At 36.9% G+C, this 24514-nt stretch overlaps 1 protein-coding gene across 1 annotated transcript in view; it reads left to right on the top strand.

The window, feature by feature from the left end:
• Nucleotides 1-5776, top strand: part of PGGT1B (protein geranylgeranyltransferase type I subunit beta) — a 48897-nt gene extending 43121 nt beyond the window's left edge. The window contains exons 8-9 of the mRNA XM_090276596.1: nt 903-1011; nt 4715-5776. Of these exons, the coding sequence (XP_090132722.1) occupies nt 903-1011; nt 4715-4896 (291 nt within the window). The 3' untranslated portion in view covers nt 4897-5776. The remainder of the gene's footprint in view (nt 1-902; nt 1012-4714) is intronic.
• Nucleotides 5777-24514: the final 18738 nt, after the last annotated feature.

Here is a 24514-nt window from a genome sequence, read left to right as displayed (position 1 = left end):
GAGATATCCTTCCCGATTTTTTATCTGCCACACGTGGGTGTGGAACCATGTCTTTGCCCCTCCTACTGGTTTCAGTGTGGTTTCTTCTTTAGTTCCATATTTGTAGGACTTCCACTCAGCTCAATTTCTGACAGTACTGAATAATGGTTGTTCTATAGTTTAGTTGTAATTTTGATGTTGTGCAGGAGGTAAGCTGTGTTTACCTACACCACCATCTTGACCAGAAGTCCCTCTATATATTCTATTAATTAAATCAAAATGAGTGAGTTTGTTTCTTACTTGTACCATAACTTTTTTGTTTCTTTTTCCTTTTTGAAAAATAATACTTTTTCATTTATCACTGATATCTTCCTTGCCTCTCTGAGTCATTAACACACTTTCAACTGCTTCATATTTGTCTCACCTTTTATCTTTCCTAATCAAAGAACTATTAATTGTCTTATTATTATTATATAAAACTGTCTCTAGCATCTAGTTAATAATTTTTATTGCTCTTTTTTTGAAATATTTTTAATTCTGGTTTCTACCAGTTTGCAACTTAGTAGCTCAAAAGCTTATCACAAGAGTTAAAATATGGATACGTAAAATTGTAATTTTTTAAATGACTGAAGAGTTAAACAGATTGGGGAAGTTGTGTCTTGAACCTCACTAAATATGATGCGAAGAGATTAAGTAGGCAGGGTTCAAGAGAAGGAAACAGTGAGTGGGTCAAGAATTCAGGAGAGTGGATTTGATAAGATAATGTGGTTGACTACTTTTAAGTACTCAAGTCCCCAGAGGTTTGCTCTGAGAGCCCTAGCTAGAAAAAAGCATATTTAAATGATATACTGTATGTCAGAAAACTGAGCCCATGATCGATATGAAAGTTTATGTCAGTAAATTTGTATGTCGTGTCATTTCAGCTTCTGAAAATTTTCCAATACACAAACTTTGAGAAAAACAGAAATTACATCTTATCAACTCAAGATCGCCTAGTAGGGGGATTTGCCAAGTGGCCAGATAGTCATCCAGGTAATTTAGTTTTTGTATGAATCAAGAACATTTCCTTTTGTTTATATCTTGACTAAACCTTTAAGCCTCTTTGTCAGAAATGGCATATAATAGAAAATTTAGGCATGGTTGTAAACTTACATTGAACAACATGTTTTTAAAAAGGTAAATTGTTCAAGTTTAGAGTAGATTTAGGACATTGGCGGTATAAAGGAAAGGTTTGATTATCAAGATGTATTGGTATAGTTTGCATTTTTTCAAATACTATATTTAGCAATATTTTATTTCATTTGAGGTAATAAGGCAAATAGTCTAAATAAGCACTGTCCAAATTAGAGAATCACAAAATCTTTAGAATTATTACTATTACTTGAGCTATGTAGAATAAATTGCTCTTAATCCAAAAGGGAACTTGTTTTTGCTCTTTTCAGAAATTATTAAATCAAAAATCTCAAATCCTGAATAAGGTATCTTTCACTGTCCAGACTTTTGCTTTTGTTCTCCCGTCTTGGCAGATTTGAGTTCTTTATCTCTCTCTCTCTCTCTCTCTCTCTCTCTCTCTCTCTCTCTCTCTCTCTCTCTCTCTCTCTTTCCTTTCTTTTCTTTTCTTTCGATTAATACTTTGCTATCTGAATTCTCACCATTCGCTATCTAAAACTCAGGAACCCACCCAGTCGATTCAGACAATACAATATTCCATGCTTTCCAAACTCAGGAATGATGAAGATGTGAAGAGCAAAGGATTCTTGTATTTCATAAGTACTTTTAAATGGTTTCTTTAGAAACATTGAAACATCTGTATTAGTAATGGCATTTCTTCAAAATATGTAGATAATTCAACTATTTCCCAAACCTGGACAGACTTTCTTACAGACTGCATACTCTAATATAAAACTGCCTGCTCAGTAACTACACAGATGCCGTCTACAGGCCCTTTAGACCTTGCCTGCCAGTGGAGCTCATTATCTCCATGCTCCACCTGGCCCCAAAACTTTAGTGGCATTGGACCCAAGTTCAGGCCTAGGATTCTGTGGAAGTCTTATCATTAGTCTTTTTACCTCTAGTCTAGTCCCCCTCATATTGACACTTTGTATGCATGTGTGTATATGTGCTTAAGTGAGAGAGGAGGGACCAAAGCTTTTTTCAGATTCTCAAAGGGATTTCTGATGCAAAAAAGATTAAGAACCTCTAATCTAAACTCTTCTAAATCTGTTTTTAAAAGTCAGAGTCTTTCTCAGCACTCATAGTCAGTTCTTTGGCATGACACACAAGGCCCTCCTGGTATTTGGCTCCTCCCACCTCTAGCATCATCTTCAGTCTACCAGCCCCTCCGCCTTATGATTTTCCCTCCAGCAAAATGAACCTATTTATAGCTTCCAAAAAATCACTTGAGAATTTGTTAAAAATTATTCATAGCACTGCCATGTTTGATAGACAAGTTGACAAATTGTTAGCTATAAATATATGAAACAAGATACAAGGAATTATTGTTTTTGTAGTATTGCAATAGAATCATGCTTTTTATTATTAGTCTAGAACTTCTTCAATTCATCTCTTGTCATAGAACTGCTATGGTCGGAATATGTACGTAAAACAAAATATAAATAGGGGCTCATGAAATCATATTTTTGTACCTGAAATGAACAAGAATATCTCCACACATCCATACTTGTATTTTCACTCAAAGTATTCTTTTTAAAAAATGTACAATGCTTTTAATTTCTAAAGTAAAATAATAATTACAAATTTTTGGTATCTGTAACACATAGCCATAGATAGGTTAGAAAAGTGACTCCAGAAAATAATTATTTTGGTCTTGATGCTATTGTTTTTAGTCAGTGCTTGATACTATTTTAACAAATAATAGGAATAGAGAAAAAGTCTCTTGGAAAGAATTTCTTGTATAAACATACTTGAAATACATTTTGAGTATTTACAGTAGCTTTTTTAAAAAGAAAATTCTTGAAGGTTTTTTCTGTTAGATCAGTTTCTAATTTTAACATTTGTGTGAATACTTGGATGTAATACTTTTTACTGATATGTCACAATGTCTTCATAGCCTGTATACTACAAAGCATTGAAAATCTTGCATGATAATTTGAACTCATGGGAACAGACCTGTTCCTAGAGCCTTATTTATAAAAATAATTTTAACGAGCCTTTAAAATTAACTAATTCTTGACCCTAATAAATCTTACAGTGTATATGACACAAAGACATTTTATATACATTTATAGAGGAAATTTAAGAATGTCTTTAATGGAAAAAAAAATTCAACATCTAAAGTTCTTGAAATACCACTTACTGATAAGCAGTTTGGAGTTTTTTGTTTTTTTGTTTTTTTGTTTTCCTTTGAGGTTTGAAACAGTTAACTGCTGGTTCATTGGATTTCACAAAAATCCTTTTGAGAAAAAAAGTTTATTTTTACATTAACTGGAAAGTGTCAGGTCCTATTTTATGTTATTCTGGATTTATTTTACTTCTCTTTCTATTGCATTTTTTTCTAGAAGAGTTTTCTCATTTCTAGATAGTAAAATTTAATGTTGCTTTGTGTCCTTTATAGTTTTAGAATAGCTGCAGGAACATATGGTACAGGGTAAATAAATTTTTTATGTGTATGTGGCTTGAAAATTAAAGGAAAATGAGCCAGAAGAAACCTAAGCATTCTCTGAAAAGACAGACAAGGGCCTCCATTAGTGAAATAACTTTTTCACAAATAACATTGTGTAAGCACTATTTGTTTTTCCTGTTTTGAAAAGTAAATGAAACTTGTGTAAGTAAAACTTTTTACTTAATTCTTTTGAAAAGTTTGCCTTAGATGTTTTAAACTATAGCTCTTGTGGTCATAAATGATGGCCAGATCAAAAATAGGAAAAAAAATTTTACTGCTCCAAAATCTGTGTTTTGTAGTATTCCCATAACTGCAGAGCTCTGAGCTCTTCAGAAGTACATATAAGGCTCTCGGGCAGGCAACAGCCATGTGATTTCAGTAACCACTTTAATGGAAGAGGGTTGCTGACCCCTGAAAGATAGGACACCAGTGAGGACAGTGTAGAAGAATTGTTATTGTATGAACACTCACATTATTATAGCCAAGTAGAATGTAAGTTTGTTTTTATTGTCAGGTCAGATATTTTTAGAATGACATTACCCTAAATTGAAAAATTAAATATGATACAGCATTCCAGAAGGGATTATTTTGCTTAAGTGCCTTTCATTTACCACAATATTAAGATAGTATATGGTTTAGGAACTTTCAGAAGTAAGGGGAAAGGTACTGCTACATAGATTTAGGGGTTTATTTTCATTCTTAAGAAAAAGTTTTTCTTTTATGATAATAGAGTTAAAGCTCCTTGTTTCCCTATTTCTATAGTAAGCAAAGGAGAAAACCCACTAAAGTCAGTATTTTTTTTTATTAGTGCCACTCTTCCTTTTTGACCTTTAATCACAAAGAATGTTGGGGTGTCTCCTCTTCAGCTAGGAACTGTTTTCATTTGTTAATATTATTATCTTGAATCAAATATCATCTGACTTTGATTATCTGGTTATTTAAAAATTTGTGTTTGAGACTTTGTGAAAGCAAATATTTCAAAAACTATATTTAGAATTTTTCTAAATTTATTTTTAATGTAGTGATAGACTGATAGATATGTAGCTAAAGTATTTTGTAGCATGTACAAATCAGAATGCCTATTGTGATTTTATTTTAATGCCTTATTTTCAGATGCTTTGCATGCATACTTTGGGATTTGTGGCCTATCACTGATGGAGGAAAGTGGAATTTGTAAAGTCCATCCTGCCCTGAATGTAAGCACGCGGACTTCTGAACGCCTCCGTGATCTCCATCAGAGCTGGAGAGCCAGGGACTCGAAACAGTGCTCAGAAAATGTACACATTTCCACATGACTGACTGTAGATTGGGGTGAGGGTGGGATTTGTAGCATAACTGTAGCTCAAGGTTAAAAGCCATGTATAACCAAGTGTGCTCTTTTTTTAAGAGATAAGAGTCTTACAATCAAATCTTGTGCTGGTGTCACTTTGGGTATGGTCTTGAGCCAGTATTTGTAGTGGGTTTCAAGGAAATCTTTGAATTTTGAACTACAGTGGACTGTTATGGTTCTTAAATGTTTATACTGTATTTCTAAGAAGTTCTTTTGAAGAAAATAAACTGTATGTATGTAGGTTATCTTTTTAAAAATTCTTCCTTACAAATTGTATCATATTATAAAATGGACACAAATCTTCAAAACAAGTTTACAGGTCACATAGCATTGATAATCTTTGGGCGAACACTTAGTGATCATTTTAAAACCTTGAGTCCTGATGATAGAAAATTGCTTTAATGAATTAAGTATCTGGGATTATTCTTTTAAAACAAATGATTCTGTAATTTTTAAAAAGAATGACTTATTTTGTTTTATTCTTAAGTGTGTGCTAATTAAACTTGTGTGGCCTACATAAGTGAAATTAACTTCATAGCAAAAATGAACAGGCTTCACTAATACAATTATTTTCTAAAGGGAGACTGATTTAAGAAGACTTATGTAACTGAGGGAAAAGTAATTTAACTGTATGTGATAATGAATGGAAAAGTTTTGTGCTGTGCAGGTCATTTATTTAGATGTTGCTGGGTTGAATAACAGTTACATTTGATTTTAATCTCAAATTATTGGTTGCTTTTTTTCTTTATTGGGAGAAAACAGTATTATCTAGAAGGAAAGATGTTTAATGGTTTTGTTAATTTTTCTGAGATATGTGGTATTATAAATTGTACTTTTATAACTGAGTCATTTTTAGCCACCTAGTTTTTTGGAGTTTTTTTTTTTGGTTTGTTGCCTCATGTTGTAGCTGCTCTGATTTCAAATTGATGATTTTCTATTTTTTTCAAATTAAATAGTAAAAATGTAATTAAAAAGCAGGACCACTCAAGTAAATTTAATGGTTTAGTTCCCTACATGATTATTTGTATTTTTATATTTCCAGGTAAGTGGGAGGTGTTAAAGTGTTAAAAGACTGGGGTTTTGTTTATGTTCTTTTTTTTTTTTTTTTTCGTTCTATGACATTGCTAATTATAAATGAGGTAGTATAAAAACTCATCTTGTTAGTAATCCGTTTATCAGCAAATCACATCAATCGCTATTATTTGATGTTCAAATATATGAAACTTGTACTGAAATGGGGAATGAAAGTGCTTCACTAAAGGAGCTGGATTTTAAGTTAAGGTCTTGGTGATAGTAAATGTTGAGTTATTTGTTCTCCAAGTATCAGTATAAACTAAATTACTAATATCACTGTTTAGATATAGTAATATTTAACATTTTATTTTCATCTTTCCAAAATTAGAGGAAAAAAATAACCTTAAGTAATAGTCCTTCCCAAACAAAGGGATAGGTAGTATATACTCGGAGCAATTATTAGTTTTAAACTTCAGTTTACAAGTCATTTTTTTAACTTAGAAATAAAATCAAATTAGTGGAATTTTTTTTTTAATTTGCTGATCGAGATTTTTTTTAAAAAATCAAATTTCTGGTGATGGGGAAAAATAAGTTTAGCAAAATATGCCATCATTCCATGAATTGCTTCTGTTTAAATTCAGGCAAGTTAAGGCATCCACATCTCAAACTACATCATCTTTTAGTCATCAGGAGTTAAAACAACATATATGTAATGGCTTTAGGACTATATGCAAAGCTCAAACGTTTTTCTGTATCACAGTTAGTGTTTGGAATGTTAGAAAATTAGTAGCAGTAACTGTATTCATAAATGAAAAAGAATTCTGTGGTAAAAGTATTTTATAAAACTATTAAGAAATATTTTCTTACCCCTTGTATAATTTAATAGCATAGATTGTAAATTATAATATGGTTCTAATTGGTATACTTGTGAGAGGCCTTCTTGTAAAACTTCATAAACCAGTGATTGCCACATTCCATAGCAGCATATTGACAAAAAAAAATACCAGGCTAGTGTGAATTTTGGAGAAAGTATTTCTAACTTTTTCTAAACAGTTGTTTACAAGAAAATTACTTAATAGTAAAGTAAATTATAAGTAATATTTTACATATATATTTGGTTTTTCAGCAGTGGTGATATAATGAGAAGGGAAACATGAAGTCCAGAATCTCAACTCTATTCCTTATGCTGTACCCCTACCCTTAATATGGTATTTTTTAGAAGATGGTAGGAGAAGCTTTGCTTTGATCATGTTCATGAAAACAAGGTTAATCAGGTTATACAATACAATTCAACCTATTATTATCTACAGTGTTTTAAGATTTGACCTGTAATATTTATACATTTTTATTAGATATTAAAATGGTTACTTATAAATATTTAAATTCAAATAGAAGTTTTGCTGACAGTAGTACATAGTTTGAAAACTATTGGACCTGATTATATTTTAGACTCGATTTAGTAGAGTTCCTCTGGAGTCTGATAATTGGTCTAAATCCCAGATCTGTCAGTTCATCTGTGTAATCCTGGACCCTAACTTCCCCACTGATAAAATGAGGGGAGAAAATCTAACTCAGTGGTTGAGGATTAAATGAGATAATACATATAAAGCACTTGGCATAGTACCTGAGATATCATAAATACCTAATTGCAATTTCTGTCATAACCACCATAAAATTGTTATTAAAACCTCTTCTACAATAGACATCTCACAGAGTTTAAACTCGGGGAATATGATGGCAGCAGTCTAGTTTTTTAATTTCCTCCTAAGAGTACAGAGTAACTAGGATAACCACAGGCCCTATTCTACAAAACTAAATGACAAGGTTTTCCCATGAATAGGAATATCCATCCAAGTGAGGGCAAATCACTGACCAACATATTTTCGGCTGCTGGGAAGGCAGGCAGCTCGTTTCTGACAGCCTTGAGAACAGGGAACTAGAGCAATGCCCACAGTTGCTCGTAGAAAGTGCAGTGGGCCGATCTGAGAACAGAAGCTGAAAGTGGGAGGGGTCTGCAGATTCCCATTTTCAGGTGAGTGTCACAGCAATATAACATGTGATGATTGTGCTAGAGTAGTCTGTACCTCTTGTAATGAGACAAAGCCTAGCACTGAGGAGAAACTGCTAGAACTAGAATCCAAATTGGACAGGACAAGTACAATAGGACAAAGAGAATAGAAAGTCCAGATAAAAATTGGGAAGGGCCCTAGCTGGTGTGGCTCAGTAGACTGAGCGCCAGCCTGTGAACCAAAGGGTCGCCAGTTCGATTCCCTGTCAGGGTATATGTCTGGGTTGTGGGCCAGGTTCCCAGTTGGGGGTGCACAAGAGGCAACCACACATTGATGTTTCCCTCTCTCCTTCCCTTCCCCTCTAAAAATAAATAAATATTTTTTTTAAATTGGGAAGGAAGACTAAGAAACAGACATTTATAGACATATAATCTTTTAAATCACTGTGAAAATGAACAAAGAGTGTTAGGGGTATAGACCTAAGATAACTCATCAGCCTTCCTCCTAAAAGTACAGGAAAACCCTTTAAAAAAAAAAAAAGCAACTGAAAAGGATTACAGTCAAATCCCATTCACAATTTTAATTAAGCAGATCAATATTCTTACAAGCAATGAAAGCATACCAGAAAAATAGAGCCATAAGACAAATGAAAACCAAATATATATATGTATATTTTTAAAGTAGTTATTACAGGAAATTATAGTATTTAGAGCTAAATAAGTTAAAATGGGAGAAGCTGAAAATTAAACTACTAAGTCTTAAAAACTGAAAGATAAAGCAAACCAAAATAAAGCAGAGGGAAAGAATTAGAAGTGGAGAAGGGGGAGAATAAGATAGACAAACCACCAGCTAACCTACTCAAGGAAAAGGGAGGACACAAAACTATTAAATGACATAGGAGAAATAACCATAAACAGAAAAACTTTCAAAATTTTAAGACTATGCATAATTTTATATAATAAGTTAGAAAAATAACTTTTTTAGAAAATTGCAAATTGCCAAAATTTACCCTAATAGATAAAGACATTCAAAACAAACATTACCCTATACCATAGAAGGAACAGGTAGTTAAATGACTCCTTGCAAAAAAATAGCTTCAGACCCTGATTGTTTCAAGGAATTTTCTACCAAACCTGTATGATTAAATAATCTTCATGTTTAAAGAATTCCAGAGGCTAGAAAAAGTATCTTGAACTTCAACGTACCCAAAAAGAAAAGACTTCCAAATTCATTTTGTAAAGTGAATGTGATAGTGTCTCCAAAACCCGACAGATTGTACCAGAAAGAAAATTATAGATCACTGAGGCTTATGAAGATCATTGCAAATTTATTTTCAAAAATTATAGCTTTAATCAAGGCACATTTATTAAAAACAGCACAAGAGAACTCAGTACTCGTAGAAGGAAACATTATGTGGGAAATAGATGGCAGTGCATAAAATGGAAACATTTTCCATTAACAGCTGCTATATTACAAAAAAGGTAAAATAAAATTATTTTAATAGAATTTGTACAGTACTTTTAAAATGCATTACTCTGTTTTTTGTAAGGTGAAGCTCTTAATTCTGAGTAACTGTAGACTGTAGCTTTTCTAAAAATAAGTTGACACTAATAAGACTAAAAGTAATTTAAAATTACATCATGGCAATATAATAGAATGCACCAAATATGAACTTCAAAGCACAAAATAAAATTAAAATTAAATAATGCAGACTATATTGCCATTACTAAATGTATGTGTTTCTTTTTTCCTTCCCCACTGCAATACTTCATTGCAAAAATTTTAACAATATATTAGCTAACAATTTAATAGCACTTTCAAAAAGTAATAAATCATTACTAAATTGGGCTTATAAGAATGAAAGAAAAATTCAATATTAAACAATTCATTGAAATTTATTATATTAAAAGAGTTAAGGGGAAAAATAATATGATTATCTCCATATTTACAGAAAAGGTATTTGACAGAATTGATCTCTCATTCATGTCAAATACACTCAAGTAGTAGTTGATGGTAATTCATTGACATTGTACCTCTGCCCAAAAGCCAGTATCTCAATGTCAAAACAAGATGCTTTGCAACTCAAGTCAGGAACAAGGCCCCTTTTAACATTGTGTCAGGGGGTTTAGTTAATGAAATTTGACAAAACAAAGCAAAGACATAAATTGGGAAGGAAGAGGTAAAGCTATTAGCAGATATGATTTTATATCCAGAAAACCCAAGGAATTTGTTGAAAAATTCTGGGAACAGTAAAGTAGCAAATTATTAACATAGAAATAGCAGTCTTCCCCAGACACAAAGGAGTACATATGCTGATTCCATTTAAATGAAGTTCAAAATAGGAAAAACTTAATTATGGTGTCAGAAATCAGCAGCCCCTTTCTGTCACCACCTCCCTCTCCAGAGGTAAGCACTGTCATGACATAATCACCATCAATTAGTTTTGCCTGGTTTTGAACTTTATGTGAATGGAGTCATAATGTATACATTTTTTTTTTCTCAACTGTTCTGTTTAGCTCAACAGGGACTGGAAGATGTCAGGGCAGCTTCTGTGGTCCTGGTAATATTCTGTTTATGACCTCAGTGCTCGTTCCATAGGCACATTCACTTTATGAGTATGAAGCTGTACGCTTAATGATTTGTGCACTTTTCTGTATGTATAATTATAGTTTAATAAAAATATCTACTAAGAGGAATAAAAGACTTTATATGTATACAAATGTAAACTAATTAGAAAATATGCTTGAAGAGAATATCCCTTTTATGATTTCAACAAAGAAACTTATGTGTTAAGACATGTCCAAAACCTGCGAGGAAAGCTTAAAAAATAAAATTCTTGAAAGGCAAAAAAGTCTTGAACAAATGAAAAGATATATTCTTAGATGAAACTCAACATCAAAACATGTTTTTTTTCCTTAAGGTAATTTACAAATTTAATTCTGTCGCAATAGAAATTATCATGTTTATTTTTATTTGAGAGAACATACAACAATAACTATGAAAACTGAAAAAAAAAAAGAATAGAGAGGACTACCTAACCAGATATTAAAACATACACTTAAATCTTCCCAATACCACATATATACATAACACAAATATGCATATATAAATATACATATGAATATGAGATACAGTATGTTCTATACTGTAAGTTTTTCAATTCAATATATTTTGAATACCTTTTACTATCCATACTTTGCTTTAAACAGTTGCACAGTACTACATCGCGTAAATGTGTCAATCAGTGCCTTATCTTACACAATCACAAAAATATTGCTGTAAGATCTTTGAAAATGTATCATTGCTCAAACTAAGTTTATAGATGTGAGTTGCTGGGGCAAAGAATATGCACATTATAAATTCTGACAGCCTTTGCCACACTGCTTTCTAAGGTTGTACTGGTACTGCTGTACACTAACTTGACACGGAGATTTTTAAATGTGATCAGAAGGTAGTCTTAAAATTCACTGGAGAAACTATGAGCTTAGGCTCAAAGCCAGTTTCCCTCATTTAATCCTAGATAAGCAAATCAGGGAGTTTGGTAGAGCTTTATAAAGTCCCTAAGGAGTGAAGGAAAATAATCGATTTGAAAAAGTGTACATAAGTAGCTTTCTCTAGAATGTTAATGGATTTTCATCTTGCTATTTGAATTTCAGCAATTAAGTACCATGCTAGAATACTGTGTGACAGAATGTCTCTTCTGCTGTAGGACATACTGTAGAAAATTACTCAGTGGTTCAATGGTAAAAATATGCATATAAGAATAATTGTTTAGGTAATATATTTTTTTATATTTGTGACTGGCTTATTTTAGCATTTCTCATCTTAAGTTTATTTCCAATTCACAAATGTTGCAGCGAACATCATATATTTTTCTATGGCTTTCCCAGAAGGAAATTTCTGGATTAAATAATGTATACTTAAAAAATATTGGTAATAACTGTTAAATTGCCATTCAAAACCAGTATAGCTTTTCATAAACTCATCAATGAGTTATTAGATTACCTGTTTCCTCACATCCTCTGCAATACTGGATGTTATCAATCATAAAATTGTCCCATTCTTCATGAAAAAATTAAAAATATTCCGTTGTTGATAAACAGCATATATAAAAATTAAGTCTTAAGTTTTGGGGGAGCTTGATTCCTAATATGTGTTGTATGACTGAATGATACTGGTGTATGCCTGTGATAGTGAAATTGAAAAAAAAAATTTTTTTTTTTTTAATTAACATAGGACTTTAGAGTTTTCCAAGTGTGGTCTGTAGAGAGGAGTAGTGGCATCACCTGGGAACTTTCAGAGATGCAAATTCTCAGGACTTACCTACCGTAGATCTACTGAATCAGAAACTCTGGGGTTGAGAACGGCTATCTTTATTTCAACAAGCCCTCCAGGTGGCTCTGATGCACCCTTAAATTTGAAGACTAACCACTGATTTAGAAAAAGAAGTTTGGACAAGAGAGAACCCCATAAATTTAAAAGGGGGGGTTTAGTTAACAATAAGCTCAATATGACTCAGCAGTGTGATCTTTGCTCCTACCCCAAACAGCTAAGAATGATATTAGTCCATTTTAGTAGGGTTAAAAATGTAATGAATGCTCAGATATGCAAAGAAAATGTCATTTATTTTCTCAAATGGGCCCAATCTTCATTTGCCTGTATTTTTGGCTATCAAGGGGTAGGAGTGGCTGGGAGTTGGGACATTTATGTTAATTTCAGACTAATAATAATTTCAGTCTTTTCTAATATCAGTGTTTTGTTTTTTTAATCTCCAGCTCCTTGCTATCTGGGTATTGGTGGAGGCCTGTTGCAGGTTGCTGTTCTAGTTTGTTTCCCGGACTGGTGCCTACGGAGGTGCCTGCCGCTGGTATAGTGTGGCCTTTCGAGGTGCGCTGCCTGCCATTTGCCTCTGATGGCACAGTCCCAGCACTATGGCCTCTTTGCCCTGAGGCCAAGCCTTCACCAACCTACCTGATCTTAGCGACTTCATATCTACACCCTTGAGCCCCCTACAGACACACACCTTATTGGCATATGTAGCAACTCATATATATTTATGCCTGAAAACTCTCCCAGGACTGCAGCCTCTCCTAAGTGAAGCCCTGAGAAGCAGTTCAGGGGGCCACTTTGCATAACACATCTAAATATTTGAGTTACAAATCAAAGTAGAAAAGTTATGTTCTGTCATCATAGATTGACAAATATAATGACATTTCAAAATGTAGCAGGTCATACCAAATAATTGTGAATAGTAAAAATCCGTAATCAATTTCATTTTCCATTCTAGGCCATGATTTGGCAGTGACTGCTGCTGGGCTGGAGCAAAGTAGACAGGGAAAAGATTTCTCCCTGCTTTGCTGGTTTGCTGGCCCTGGATCATTGCAATCATTGGGAATAGCCACAGAATAAATTCCACTTTCTCTTGGAGGGAAGAGGGTGGTTCTTTTATACCCATGTGATCTCTCTTCACCCACTTGCACCTCTCTCCATCTGATTACAGGGTTTCTCTGTACCACACATTCTGAGTCAGGCAATCTGCTTACAACCCATGGTCAGCCACCTATCCCAGCATCACTCAAGCACCTCAAAGGAACCCGAGTTTTAAAAACCAGGTTCAAATTTAGAAATCTTGGCCTCAGGGTTCCCAGTCCAAGGCCAGTCCTCTTTTTTTTTTTTTTTTTTCTCCCCACCTAGGCACCCTTCTATACCTTACGGAGCTCCCTCATGCTTGTGACAAGTTCCATATCACCTTTAACTCTTCCAAACAGCTATTACATCATCACACCTTGAACCTAGGGGTACACATCCTGATAGCACAGTCCAGAAAGGAGCCAGGGGAGAACCCCATGCAGCACTTGGAAGTGGGCTCAGGTTAGAATGCCAGGATCTTTGGTACCTAGGGCATGCTCTAGAAGGAGCCCCGTCCATCCCTCGTCTTACGGGGAGCACCAGAATGGGGTCCTCCAGAATACAAGGGCCCCTCTTGCCCGGATCTAAAGGCAGTACTGGCAGACCACCAGCCCATGTGTTCTTAGGTTTCTTCACGCCTGTCTGGACTTGGCTACTAGGTAGTCCATACACCTCTGCTGTGCCCATCTTCTTCATTCTTCTCACACTTTCCTAGGGCTGGGAGTAGTAAGATTTCCAGCCTTCATTTGTGACAGGGACTTGCCTGTCTTCATTTCCTGAGTTCTCTCTACCAGTTCCTTGACATGATGTTTATTGGAGTTTAAGAAATGTAGAAAATCTTTTGTCAAGTGACAAAGCCTAGCTTATGTTTCTTATTTTGCTACAGACTCTAAAGATCTTTATTTCCTTTCTTTCTCCTTGCTAAACCTCTCCAGGTAAATAAGTGTCTCAGGTGGAAGATGTGGAATGAACAAATGCTGATTTTAGACAGCAATCATCAGTACATAGAGAAATTATTGGGAGAAAAGTTCATGGAAAACTTTGAAATGGAAGGCTTACCTGAACCAACTGACCAATCCTACAGTCTTTAAAAGTGGAACAGTCAGACATTACAAACTTCCAGATACAGTGCCACGTGAGGTACCTGCCACAAATCAACCTACTAGATCTCACTTGTAACAAGAAATGGGAACAAGTAAAATGGCACCACAGGGAAGCAATCAGCCATATCAGAAGGTAGGACATCCCAAAGACAAAGCTGGCCAATGGCATAAAAAGTAGAATGGAGAAGCTAAGATCAAAAGAAATGTAACAACACATGGCCTTTGGGTCCTAATTTGAACAAAGAGATATTTTTTAGAGGATTAGAGAAATTTGACTATGGACTAGATATTAAATGATATTTTTTTTTCATTTTGATGTGATAATGGTTTGTATTACATAAAAATATTTCTCATTTCAGAATTTGGATTTACAAATTGAAAGCTTCATTTTAAAAAGATTATAGTGGCACTCACCTCTGAAGCTTCTTATATTTAGAAGGCTGTAGCAGAGAATCTTTCTGTTGTTGTCTTATGCTCCATGGGAATTTCTGATAAGAAGCCAGGTTTAGGGATCACTTTCTTAAATAACTCAAAAGATCCCTTCTTACATGGAGAGTACTTGATATTAAGGTGACTTCAGGCTGAATTATATATGTCTCTTAAATAGTGTTAAGGACAGCATCTTGGCTTCCAGTCAAGATGGAGGTATAGGTAGACATGCTTCACCTCCTCATGCAATCATAGAATTACAACCAGAACTCCAAAACAAATAACAACCAGATCCATTAGGACTTCCGGCCAAGATGGAGGTGTAGACAGACATGCTGCGTCTCCCTCCACAACTAAGAAAGAATACAACTACCTCAAAACTAGAAACAACCAGAAGTTCCAGAAAATAAAACTGCATGGAAGTCCAGCAAACAAAGATATAAAGAAGAAATACTCTTCCAGACAGGTAGGAGGGGCGGAGCCGGGGCAGAGAGGATACAGCGTGGTAGTGGCAGCAGCAGCAACAGCAGCAGGCCAGCAGAAAGCACAGTTACACATTTTAAAAAGTCAGGAGGGACACCTGGGGGGCGTTTCCAGCTCCTCACCAGACCACACAGTTCACTGTCCCAGCACTGGGGAAAAGCCTCATTGCTTCTGACTGTGCAAACCAGTGGGGGTAGGGACAGAGGCAGAAACTGCAGGTCTCAGCAGAGTCTGCTTGTTTAAAGGGCCCCCACAGTCCTAGAACATCGGCAGACCTACCCACTCTGGGAATAACGGCCAGGACAGCAGCTAGAGGGGCGCCAGTCGGTGTGGAAGTGGGAGAAGTGCCTGGAAAGGGGGCAAGTGCTGGGCAAGTGGCATTGTTCCTTCTCAGACCCCTCCCCCACATACAATGCCACAACATGGTAAAACAGGTCACCTGTTACTGATGAATCCCTAAGGCTCCGCCCATTACAACGTAATAGGAGCGACAGCTCTCCCTGGGACACGGAAGTAAACAAACACAAGAGACCTCCAGCCAAGATGGAGGCCTAGACTGACACACTCCATCTCCCTCCACAATTAAGAACAAATACAACTACAGCAAAACCAGAAATAACCACAAGTACCAGAAAATAAATGGAAGTCCAATGTATGAAGTTATAAAGAAATGGTGCTCGTCCGGACAGGTAGGAGGGGTGAAGCCGGGGAGGAGAATTCAAGCAGTGCTGTCTGTGGCAGGAGCAGCAGTGATGGAGGCAGGACAGCGGTAATCACAGACACCCATATTTAGGGGGAGGCGAGAAACACCTGGGGAGCACCCCTGGCTACAGACCAGACCCGTCAGCTTGCGATTCCAAAGTTGGGGAAGACAGACCTCCATTGCCTTGGACTGTGAGGCCTGGAGGGGGTGGGGATGGAGGAGGAGGTTCCCGGTCTCTCAGTGGAGAGTGAATGGCAGGAATCCATCTTGGACCCCCACCCCCGCAGAAAACGCCACAGCGTGGTGAGACGGGTCACCCGGTTGTGACGAGTGCACTGGGCTTCGCGCCCTATAGCATAGGAGGTGTGACAGCCCTGCCCAGGAAGCAAAGGTAAACACAAAATGATGAGGATGGCACAGATTATGATAAGAGATCCCAATCACGCAGCTGACCAGACAGCAAATATCTAATCTAAAGAAGGAGCAGATAGGAAATCTTTCTGAGGCTCAGTTCAGAGCTTTGGTTATAATAATGCTTACAGACCTAACAGCAGATCTTAAGACAGGGAAGGAATGAAGGCTAATCCTGCTGAAATGAACAAAAACACATACGAAACAAGTGGTTAGGGAAAGAAAACCAGGGATCAAATCAACCAATCAGAACATAGGGAAGGAACAAACAGTCAACCAGTGCAGAAAGAGGAAACGAGAAGTGAGGAAAATGAGGAGAGGCTCAGAAACTTATCAAACAGCTACAAGCGGGCCAACATCCAAATCAGGGCTGCCAGAAGGTGAAGAACAAGAACTAGAAATTGAAAAATTATGCGAAACAATAACGAAGAAAAACTTAGCCCTAACTTGGGGAAGGAAATAGACTTACAGGTCTAGGAAGCACAGAGAGTTCAAAAAAAACTGGGCCCAGGGAGAACCACACCAAGACACATTATAATCAAAATGTCAAAAATTAAGGATAAAGAGAGAATCTTAAAAGCAGCAAGAGAGAAGAAGAAAATTATGTACAAAGTGGTCCCAATAAGACTGTTAGCTGATTTCTCAAAAGAAATTCTGCAGGCAAGAAGGGACTGGCAAGAAATATTCAAAGTAATGAAAAGCAAAAACCTACAACCACGATTACTCTATCCAACAAAGCTGTCATTCAGAATAGAAGGGCAGAGAAAGTGCTTCCAGAACAAAGTAAAACTGAAGGAGTTCATCAGATCCAAACCACTGTTATATGAAATGTTAAAGGGACTTGTTTAGGAGAAAGAAGATCAAAACTATGAACATTAAAATGAAAACTGTATCACAACAACCAACAAGAGAAGCTAGGGAACCAAAACAAAAGCAAACTAAGTAGACAATGAGAGTGGAAAAAGAATTATAGGTATGGGGAACATTATGTGGGGAGTTCAGCAGGGAAGGGGAAGGGGGGAAAGGGAGGGAGATGGTAGAAGAATTAAGAAGCATAGCAGGAGGGAGTGGAGTAGATAGGAAGATGTTGAGAAGAACTCGTCGGCAGCCGTCCGTCTCGAGAGACGATGGTGTAACTTCTTAAGAGTCTATCTGCACCGCCGAGAATGGCTGTGCAGTCCGACTCGGGAGTGACACGGTATCTGTCTCCTCCCGTGTTGAATCGACATCTTGCGATGACGCTGGAGTGTCCTCTCCAGTGAAGCTGAAGCTACAGAGCCTGGGCAGGGTGATATGGAGGGTCTGCTGTTGCCCATGCAGCAGACCCCCCCTCTCTTCGCAGCTGAAGGGTCCAAGGGAAAGACGGAGTCGATACAGCTTGGCTTCAGGTGCGCCGCAGGAGTTGCCGGTGTTGACTACAACATCAAACCGCCTTAGGGACTCCGGCTCCGGATTTTCTGTCGGGGTTTACTCCCTTAGCCTTTCCCCTGAAGAGGTATGCCGCAAGGCAGCGGAGGTTTTTTGGAGTCAGAGTTTTCCTTCTCTGATGTGCCCTGACTGGAAGATCGAACCAGCGACACTTAGCTCGCAGGCCGACGCTCAATCCACTGAGCCAAACCAGCCAGGGTGATGAGAAGAACTATATGCACAACAAATGGGCATGGACTAAGAAGGGGCAGACAGCTGGAGGGAGGGGGGGGTCACGTGGTGGAGGGGAACAAAGGGAAAAGAAATTGGGACAATGTAATAGCATAAACAATAAAGCATATTAAAAAAGAAAAATTGCAACTGAAAAAAAAAAAACCAAAAACCAGAACCATCAGAAAAGCAAGCTATACAAAAGTCTGACAACCAAGGATTTAAAAAAGCCACATTCATCCAGACAGGTGGGAGGGATGGGGTCATGGAGATGAGGTGGAGAGGCTGTGGGACTCGGACAAGTGGTGGTGGTGGTGGCGGCAGAACAGACAGTCCCGCATTCACGTGTGGTGGATAAAAATTGGAGAGATACCCTGAGAGTGAGGGATCACAACCCCAGGCCAGACCGCACAGCCCAGAGTTCCAGCACCTGGAGGATAAACCCCCATTACTTCTGGCTGTAAAGACCAGTATGAGTTGGGGCAATGGAAGAAACTGCCAGATTTGTGCAGCTTAAATAGCCTACATGGTCTTAAAACATACACAAACTCCAGAGCAGCAATTGTGAGGGCACCAATTGAATATGGGAAGTGGGTAAAGTGACTGGAAATGGGGTGAGTGCTGGACAAATTCCCTCCAGAAACAGAGCCACAAAGTGGTGAAGTGTTGGGCCCCACCCTGGAAATTACCTAAGGCTCGGCCTCATGCAATTTACAGGTGCCTTTGCTACATAGGCCATACTACTAAGGGAGTAAAGGCAGCTCTACCTAATAAACAGAAACAAACACAGAGAGGCTGCCAAATTGAGGCAAAGAAATATGACCCAAATGAAATAAAAACAAAGCCCCCCCAAAATAACTAAATGAAATGGAGATAGCCAGCCTATCAGATGCAGAGATCAAAACACTGGTGATGAGGGTGCTCAGAGAACTCATAGAGTACAACAAAAAAATAAAGGAAGAAATGAAAGTTACACCTAGTGAAATAAAAATATACAGGGAACCAACAGTAAAGGGGAGAAAGCGAGGATTTAAATCAATGATTTGGGACAAAAGGAAGAAATAAACAATCAACCAGAACAGAAAGAAGAAGCAAGAATTCAAAAAGAAGAGAGGCTTAGGAACCTCTGGGACAACTTTGAATGTACCAACATTCAAATCATAGGGGTGCCAGAAGGAGAAGAGGAAGAGCAAGAAATTGAAAACTTACTTGAAAAATTAATGAAAGAAAACTTCCCTAAAATGGCAAAGGAAATAAACATACAAGTCCATGAAGCACAGAGAGTCCCAAACAAGTTGGACCCAAAGAGAACCACACCAAGACTCATCATAATTAAAATGCCAAAGGCTAAAGGTAAAGAGAGAATCTTAAAAGCAGCAAGAGAAAAGCAGAGAATTACCTACAAAGGAATTCCCATAAGACTATCAGCTGATTTCTAAAAACAACAATAACAGAAACAAAACTTTACAGGCAAGAAGGGACTGGCAAGCAGTATTCAAAGTGACAAAAAGGAAGGACCTACAACCTAGATTACTCTATCCAGCAAAGCTATCACTTAGAATGGAAGGGCAGATAAAGTGCTTCCCAGACAAGGGAAAGCTAAAGGAGTTCATCATCACCAAGCCCTTATTATACGAAATGTTAAAGGAGCACATTTAAGAAAAAGAAGATCAAAACTATAAACAGTTAAATTACAACAAACTCACAACTATCAACAACTGAATTAAAAAAACAAAAACTAAGCAAACAACTAGAACAGGAACAGGAACAGGAACATGGATCTCCTCTCCTCAAAACCGCATGGCAAGAGCTTCTTCTTAAAGCAGCCTGGAAACCCCTTCTCCTCCAAACCACATGGAGGGAGCCCACGAGAGCCAGAGCCAGCCTCTTAAAGCAGTCTGGAGACCCCTGCTCCTCCAAGCCACATGGAGGGAGCCCACGAGAGCCAGGGCCAGAGAGAGAGAGAGCCAGCCCCAGAGAGCCAGAGAGAGAGACCTAAAATGTCCACAGCTGCTTATCTATCCCTGACTGCCTCCTCTCACGAAGTGGGTGTTGCAAACGGTTCTGACGATTCACAGAACTCTATGCAGGCTCTCTAGGCTCCTTCTGTGCCAGCCCATAGTCCAAGACCCCTCTCATCTTCCTGAGCCTTGGAAGTAAAGGGGACCTTTGTGCAACAATGTTTCCAGCCACTAGCTCCTGGCATGCAAGGGCATCCTGAAAGCTGCTTCCTTTTCAATATCTCCCAGCTGCAAACTCTGGGGTTTGTTTTTGGACTCCCCTGTTTCTGTAACAAAAATACTTAAGAAGTGGTGGTTGGCTCCATGTTAGTTGTCATATTGAAAGTGTAAGTCCTATTAATATGTAAGTAGACAAATAAGTTTCAGGAAGCACTGCTTTTAAGTTTTTTTGAAAAACAGATTACTGCCTACCAAGAAGAGAGCAAACACAGATTACAGAATGTAGAGCTCCAAGGCAAGTTATTTCAGCTTTTATTTCTATAACAGGCATCTACTAACGTTACTTTAGTGTCTAAATGAGTTTGTAGAGCTCACTCCACTTTATTAAAATGAGATTTTACTTAAGTCTTAGGAGATTGCAAACTGGGTTATAACTGTTGAACATTGAATACTCAGTATTTATGCGAGGCACAATAACACTTCTGTGCTTATAAATATATAATAACATACTGGAAGTTATACATTGAAATTTTAATACTAAAGCATATATCTGCAGTGTGCTTTCCCCCAAAGTCCAATGATAGTATATTTAGGGGGAGAGAGAAGTTGGTGGGAGAGGCATCAATGAAAATGCCTTGACTGTTAAAAAGAAATGCCTTTCCCTCCAGTTCCTTTTTATTTTGTTATGTTACATCTCATTTCAAATTTGTTTCGCTGTTGTCTGAAAAGAGGGGAGAAATTGTCAACTGAGGACACAACTGAAAAAAATTCTGACTTATGGGGAATTTTTTATTTCAAAGATTTATTTCTTTACTAACAGATTCTGGGTAACTTAGCAGCCTGGCTTTAAACACAGGAGACCTAATGACTTTCATCTTTTCCCCTTAAACACACAGTACAAGAGGAATTTCAAGACTATATGTCCCAGGAGGAAAATGGTTGTTACTACCCAAACCAGCTTCAACTCTTTTCTATTTTTTTAAAAAGGGTAAGCAGTTCTATCAGAGAAATGTTAAACAGGACAAAAGAAGTACTGTGGACAACAAGGTGTCACCCCCACACTCAACCCCCCATTCCCCAGTCCTCTGCAGAGAAAACAAGTATGGGCAGTTTGTTTCCTAGAAATGGACCTGTAGATACAACCACATACGTGTGAGTATGTTTATACCCACACACTTACGTATAATGGTGACCCAGAGACCAACTGACTCAGCAGAAATTTAAAATTTTCATTTATTTGACATCGCCTGCCATTTTTCTATTTCAGATATCTACTACCAGTTTTTAGGGAAAATGGTCAATTTAATAATCTTTGTTATAGTTGAGAAAGGATTAAGGAATGACTTAATAACTTATATACCCATAAAAATAATGAAACAACAACTGGAAGGTCATAGAACAAGATTCTTATTTTTTAACTTCACCACTCCTTAGCTGCTATTGCATAAGAGAATCTTATAACTTTGAGCCTGATAACATTGGGCTGATGCAGAAACCGCCATTGGCTGAGATGAACCAAGTCTCACTGCAAAGGTGAATTGGAGCTGAGATTTCCATCTCCAAGTGCTTAATGCTTGAGGAGAGAAGGCTTTGTGCCTTGCCAACAGTTGCTTTGGGTAACTGGTACTATTTGCTGCAACATTGCCGTTTCTTAATAGAAAGCAAGAAAGCACTGACCTGGTTGTACTGGCTTTGCTTCCTCACCCTCTTCACAGCATAGAACACAGAAAATATTGTTGGTAGGGCACTTGTAGGAGGCAGGGGGTAAACCCAGAAGGCAGCTTATGAACAGAAAATCCACCATCCTGGACGCTCTTGGCCCAGGTCCTACCCAACACCCTTAGTCTCAAATGGCTGAAGGTATATATTAGCACACAGGGAATCCATTTAAGGAACCAGAGTTTGTAATCATTTACTACCTTAGTGAGGCCTGCAGACCACTTCATTGCAGCAGCAGCATCACTTGGAACTTGTTAGAAAATCTGATACACTGACCCATCAATCAACATAGCCCTCCCTCCCCCAAGTGAGTCTTGTGAACATTTAAGTTTGAGAAGTATTGTTCTGCAGATAATATCTACCTCCTTAGCAAGTTTTAAGGACCTTGGAAAGCAAAGCCCCTACCTACCTTTCCAGCCTCATCTTTGGTCATTCAGGTATCTTTAATACCTGAAACACTTTTGCTCTCTCTAAGTCTTTCCTTTACACTGGCTGGCTCTCTGCCTAGAATGCCTTTTACATACCCTTTTGAACTTTTACTTATCTTTCAATTGTCAATTTAAAAGTCAAGCTTCACATTACAGGCCTACCTCAAGAAACAAGAAAAATCTCAAACTAACCTTCCACTTAAAGAAGCTAGAAAAAGAACAACAGACAAACCCAAAATGAGTAGAAAAGACATAATTAAATCAGCAGAAATAAACAAAATAAAGCTTGAAAAAGGAAACAATGCAAAAGATCAATGAAACCAAGAGCTGGTTCTTGAAAATATAAGCAAAATTGATAAAAACTTTAACCAGAGTCATCAAGAAAAAAAAAGAGAGGACTCAAAATAAAATGAAAGAAATACAGGGGATTCTAAGAAAATATAATAAACAACTACATGCCAACAAATTGGACAATTTGGAAGAAATGTTTAAATTCCTAGAAACACAATCTCACAAAACTGAATCAAGAAGAAACAAAAAAATATGAACAGACTGATTACAACTAATGAAATTGAAGCAGCAATCAAAAAACTTCCAACAAGAAAAGTCCTGGACTGGTAGGCTTCACAGGTGAACTTTACCCAACAGTCAAAAAACACTAACATATTCTTCTCAAACTATTCTGAAAATTCAATTGGAGTGGAGACTCCCAAGCTCATTTTATGAGACCACCATTATCCTAATTACAAAATCAGATAAAGACACGACAAGGAAAGAAAATTATAGGCTAATATCCCTGGTGAACATGGATGCAAAAATACTTAATAAAATACTAGCAAAACAAATCCAGCAATACGTTAAAAAGGTCACACACCATGATCAAGTGGGAATTATTCCAGGATGTAAGGTTGGTACAACATTCACAATCAATAAATGTGATTCACCACTTAAACAAAATGAAGGATAAAAACCACATGATCATATTAATAGATGCAGAAAAAAGCTTTTGACAAAACCCAGTACCCATTTATGATAAACAGTCTCAGCAAAGTGGGAATAAAGGGAACATATCTCAACATAATAAACGCTATCTATGACAAACACACAGCTAATATCATACTTAATGAGGAAAAACTAAAACCCTTTCCCTTAAGATCAGGAACAAAACAGGGATGTACACTTCCACCACTCTTATTCAACATAGTACTGGAAGTCCTAGCCACGGTAATCAGACAAGAACAAGAAATAAAAGGCATTCAAATTGAAAAAGATGAGATAAAACTGTCATTATTTGCAGATGACATTATATTGTATATAGAGAACACTAAAGATTGCACCAAAAAGCTACTGGAACCAATAAATAAATTCAGCAGAGTAGCAGGATACAAAATAAATATCCAGAAGTCAGTTGCGTTTTTATACACCAATAACTATCAGAAAAGAAAACAATCCCATTTACAATTTCATTTTTAAAATGCCTAGGAATAAGTTTAACCTGTAAAAGTTAAAAGTAAAAGACCTATACTCAGAAATTATAAGACACTGAAGAAAGAAATTGAAGAAGATACAAATAAATGGAAACATATACTGCCCTCATGGATAGGAAGAATTTAAATTATTAAAATGTGCATACTACTGATAGCAATCTGTAGATTCAATGCAATTCCTATCAAAATATCAGTGTATTTCACAGAACTAGAACAAATAATCCAAAAATTTATATGGAATGACAAAAGACCCAATAGCCACCTAAATCTTGAGAAAGAAGAACAAAGTTGAAGAAATCATGCTACCTGATGTTAAGCTATACTACAAGGCCATAGTGATCAAAACAGCATGGTGCTGGCATGAAAACACATGTAGATCAATGGAACAGAATAGAGAGCTAGAAACAAACCTACACCTATATGGTCAATATTTGAAAAAGGAGGCAAGAACATACAATGCAATAAGGATAGTCTCTTTAATAAATGTTACTGGAAAAATTGGGCAGATACATGCAAAAAAAAATTAAACTAGAGCAACTTATTACACCATGTACAAGAATAAGCTCAAAA

Source organism: Furipterus horrens, unplaced genomic scaffold (genome assembly GCF_987537825.1).
Source record: "Furipterus horrens unplaced genomic scaffold, mFurHor1.1.pri manual_scaffold_5, whole genome shotgun sequence".
NCBI classification, from domain to species: Eukaryota; Metazoa; Chordata; class Mammalia; order Chiroptera; family Furipteridae; genus Furipterus; species Furipterus horrens.
Note: the sequence above shows the minus strand (reverse complement) of the source record. Positions and strands in the feature narration are given on the sequence as shown.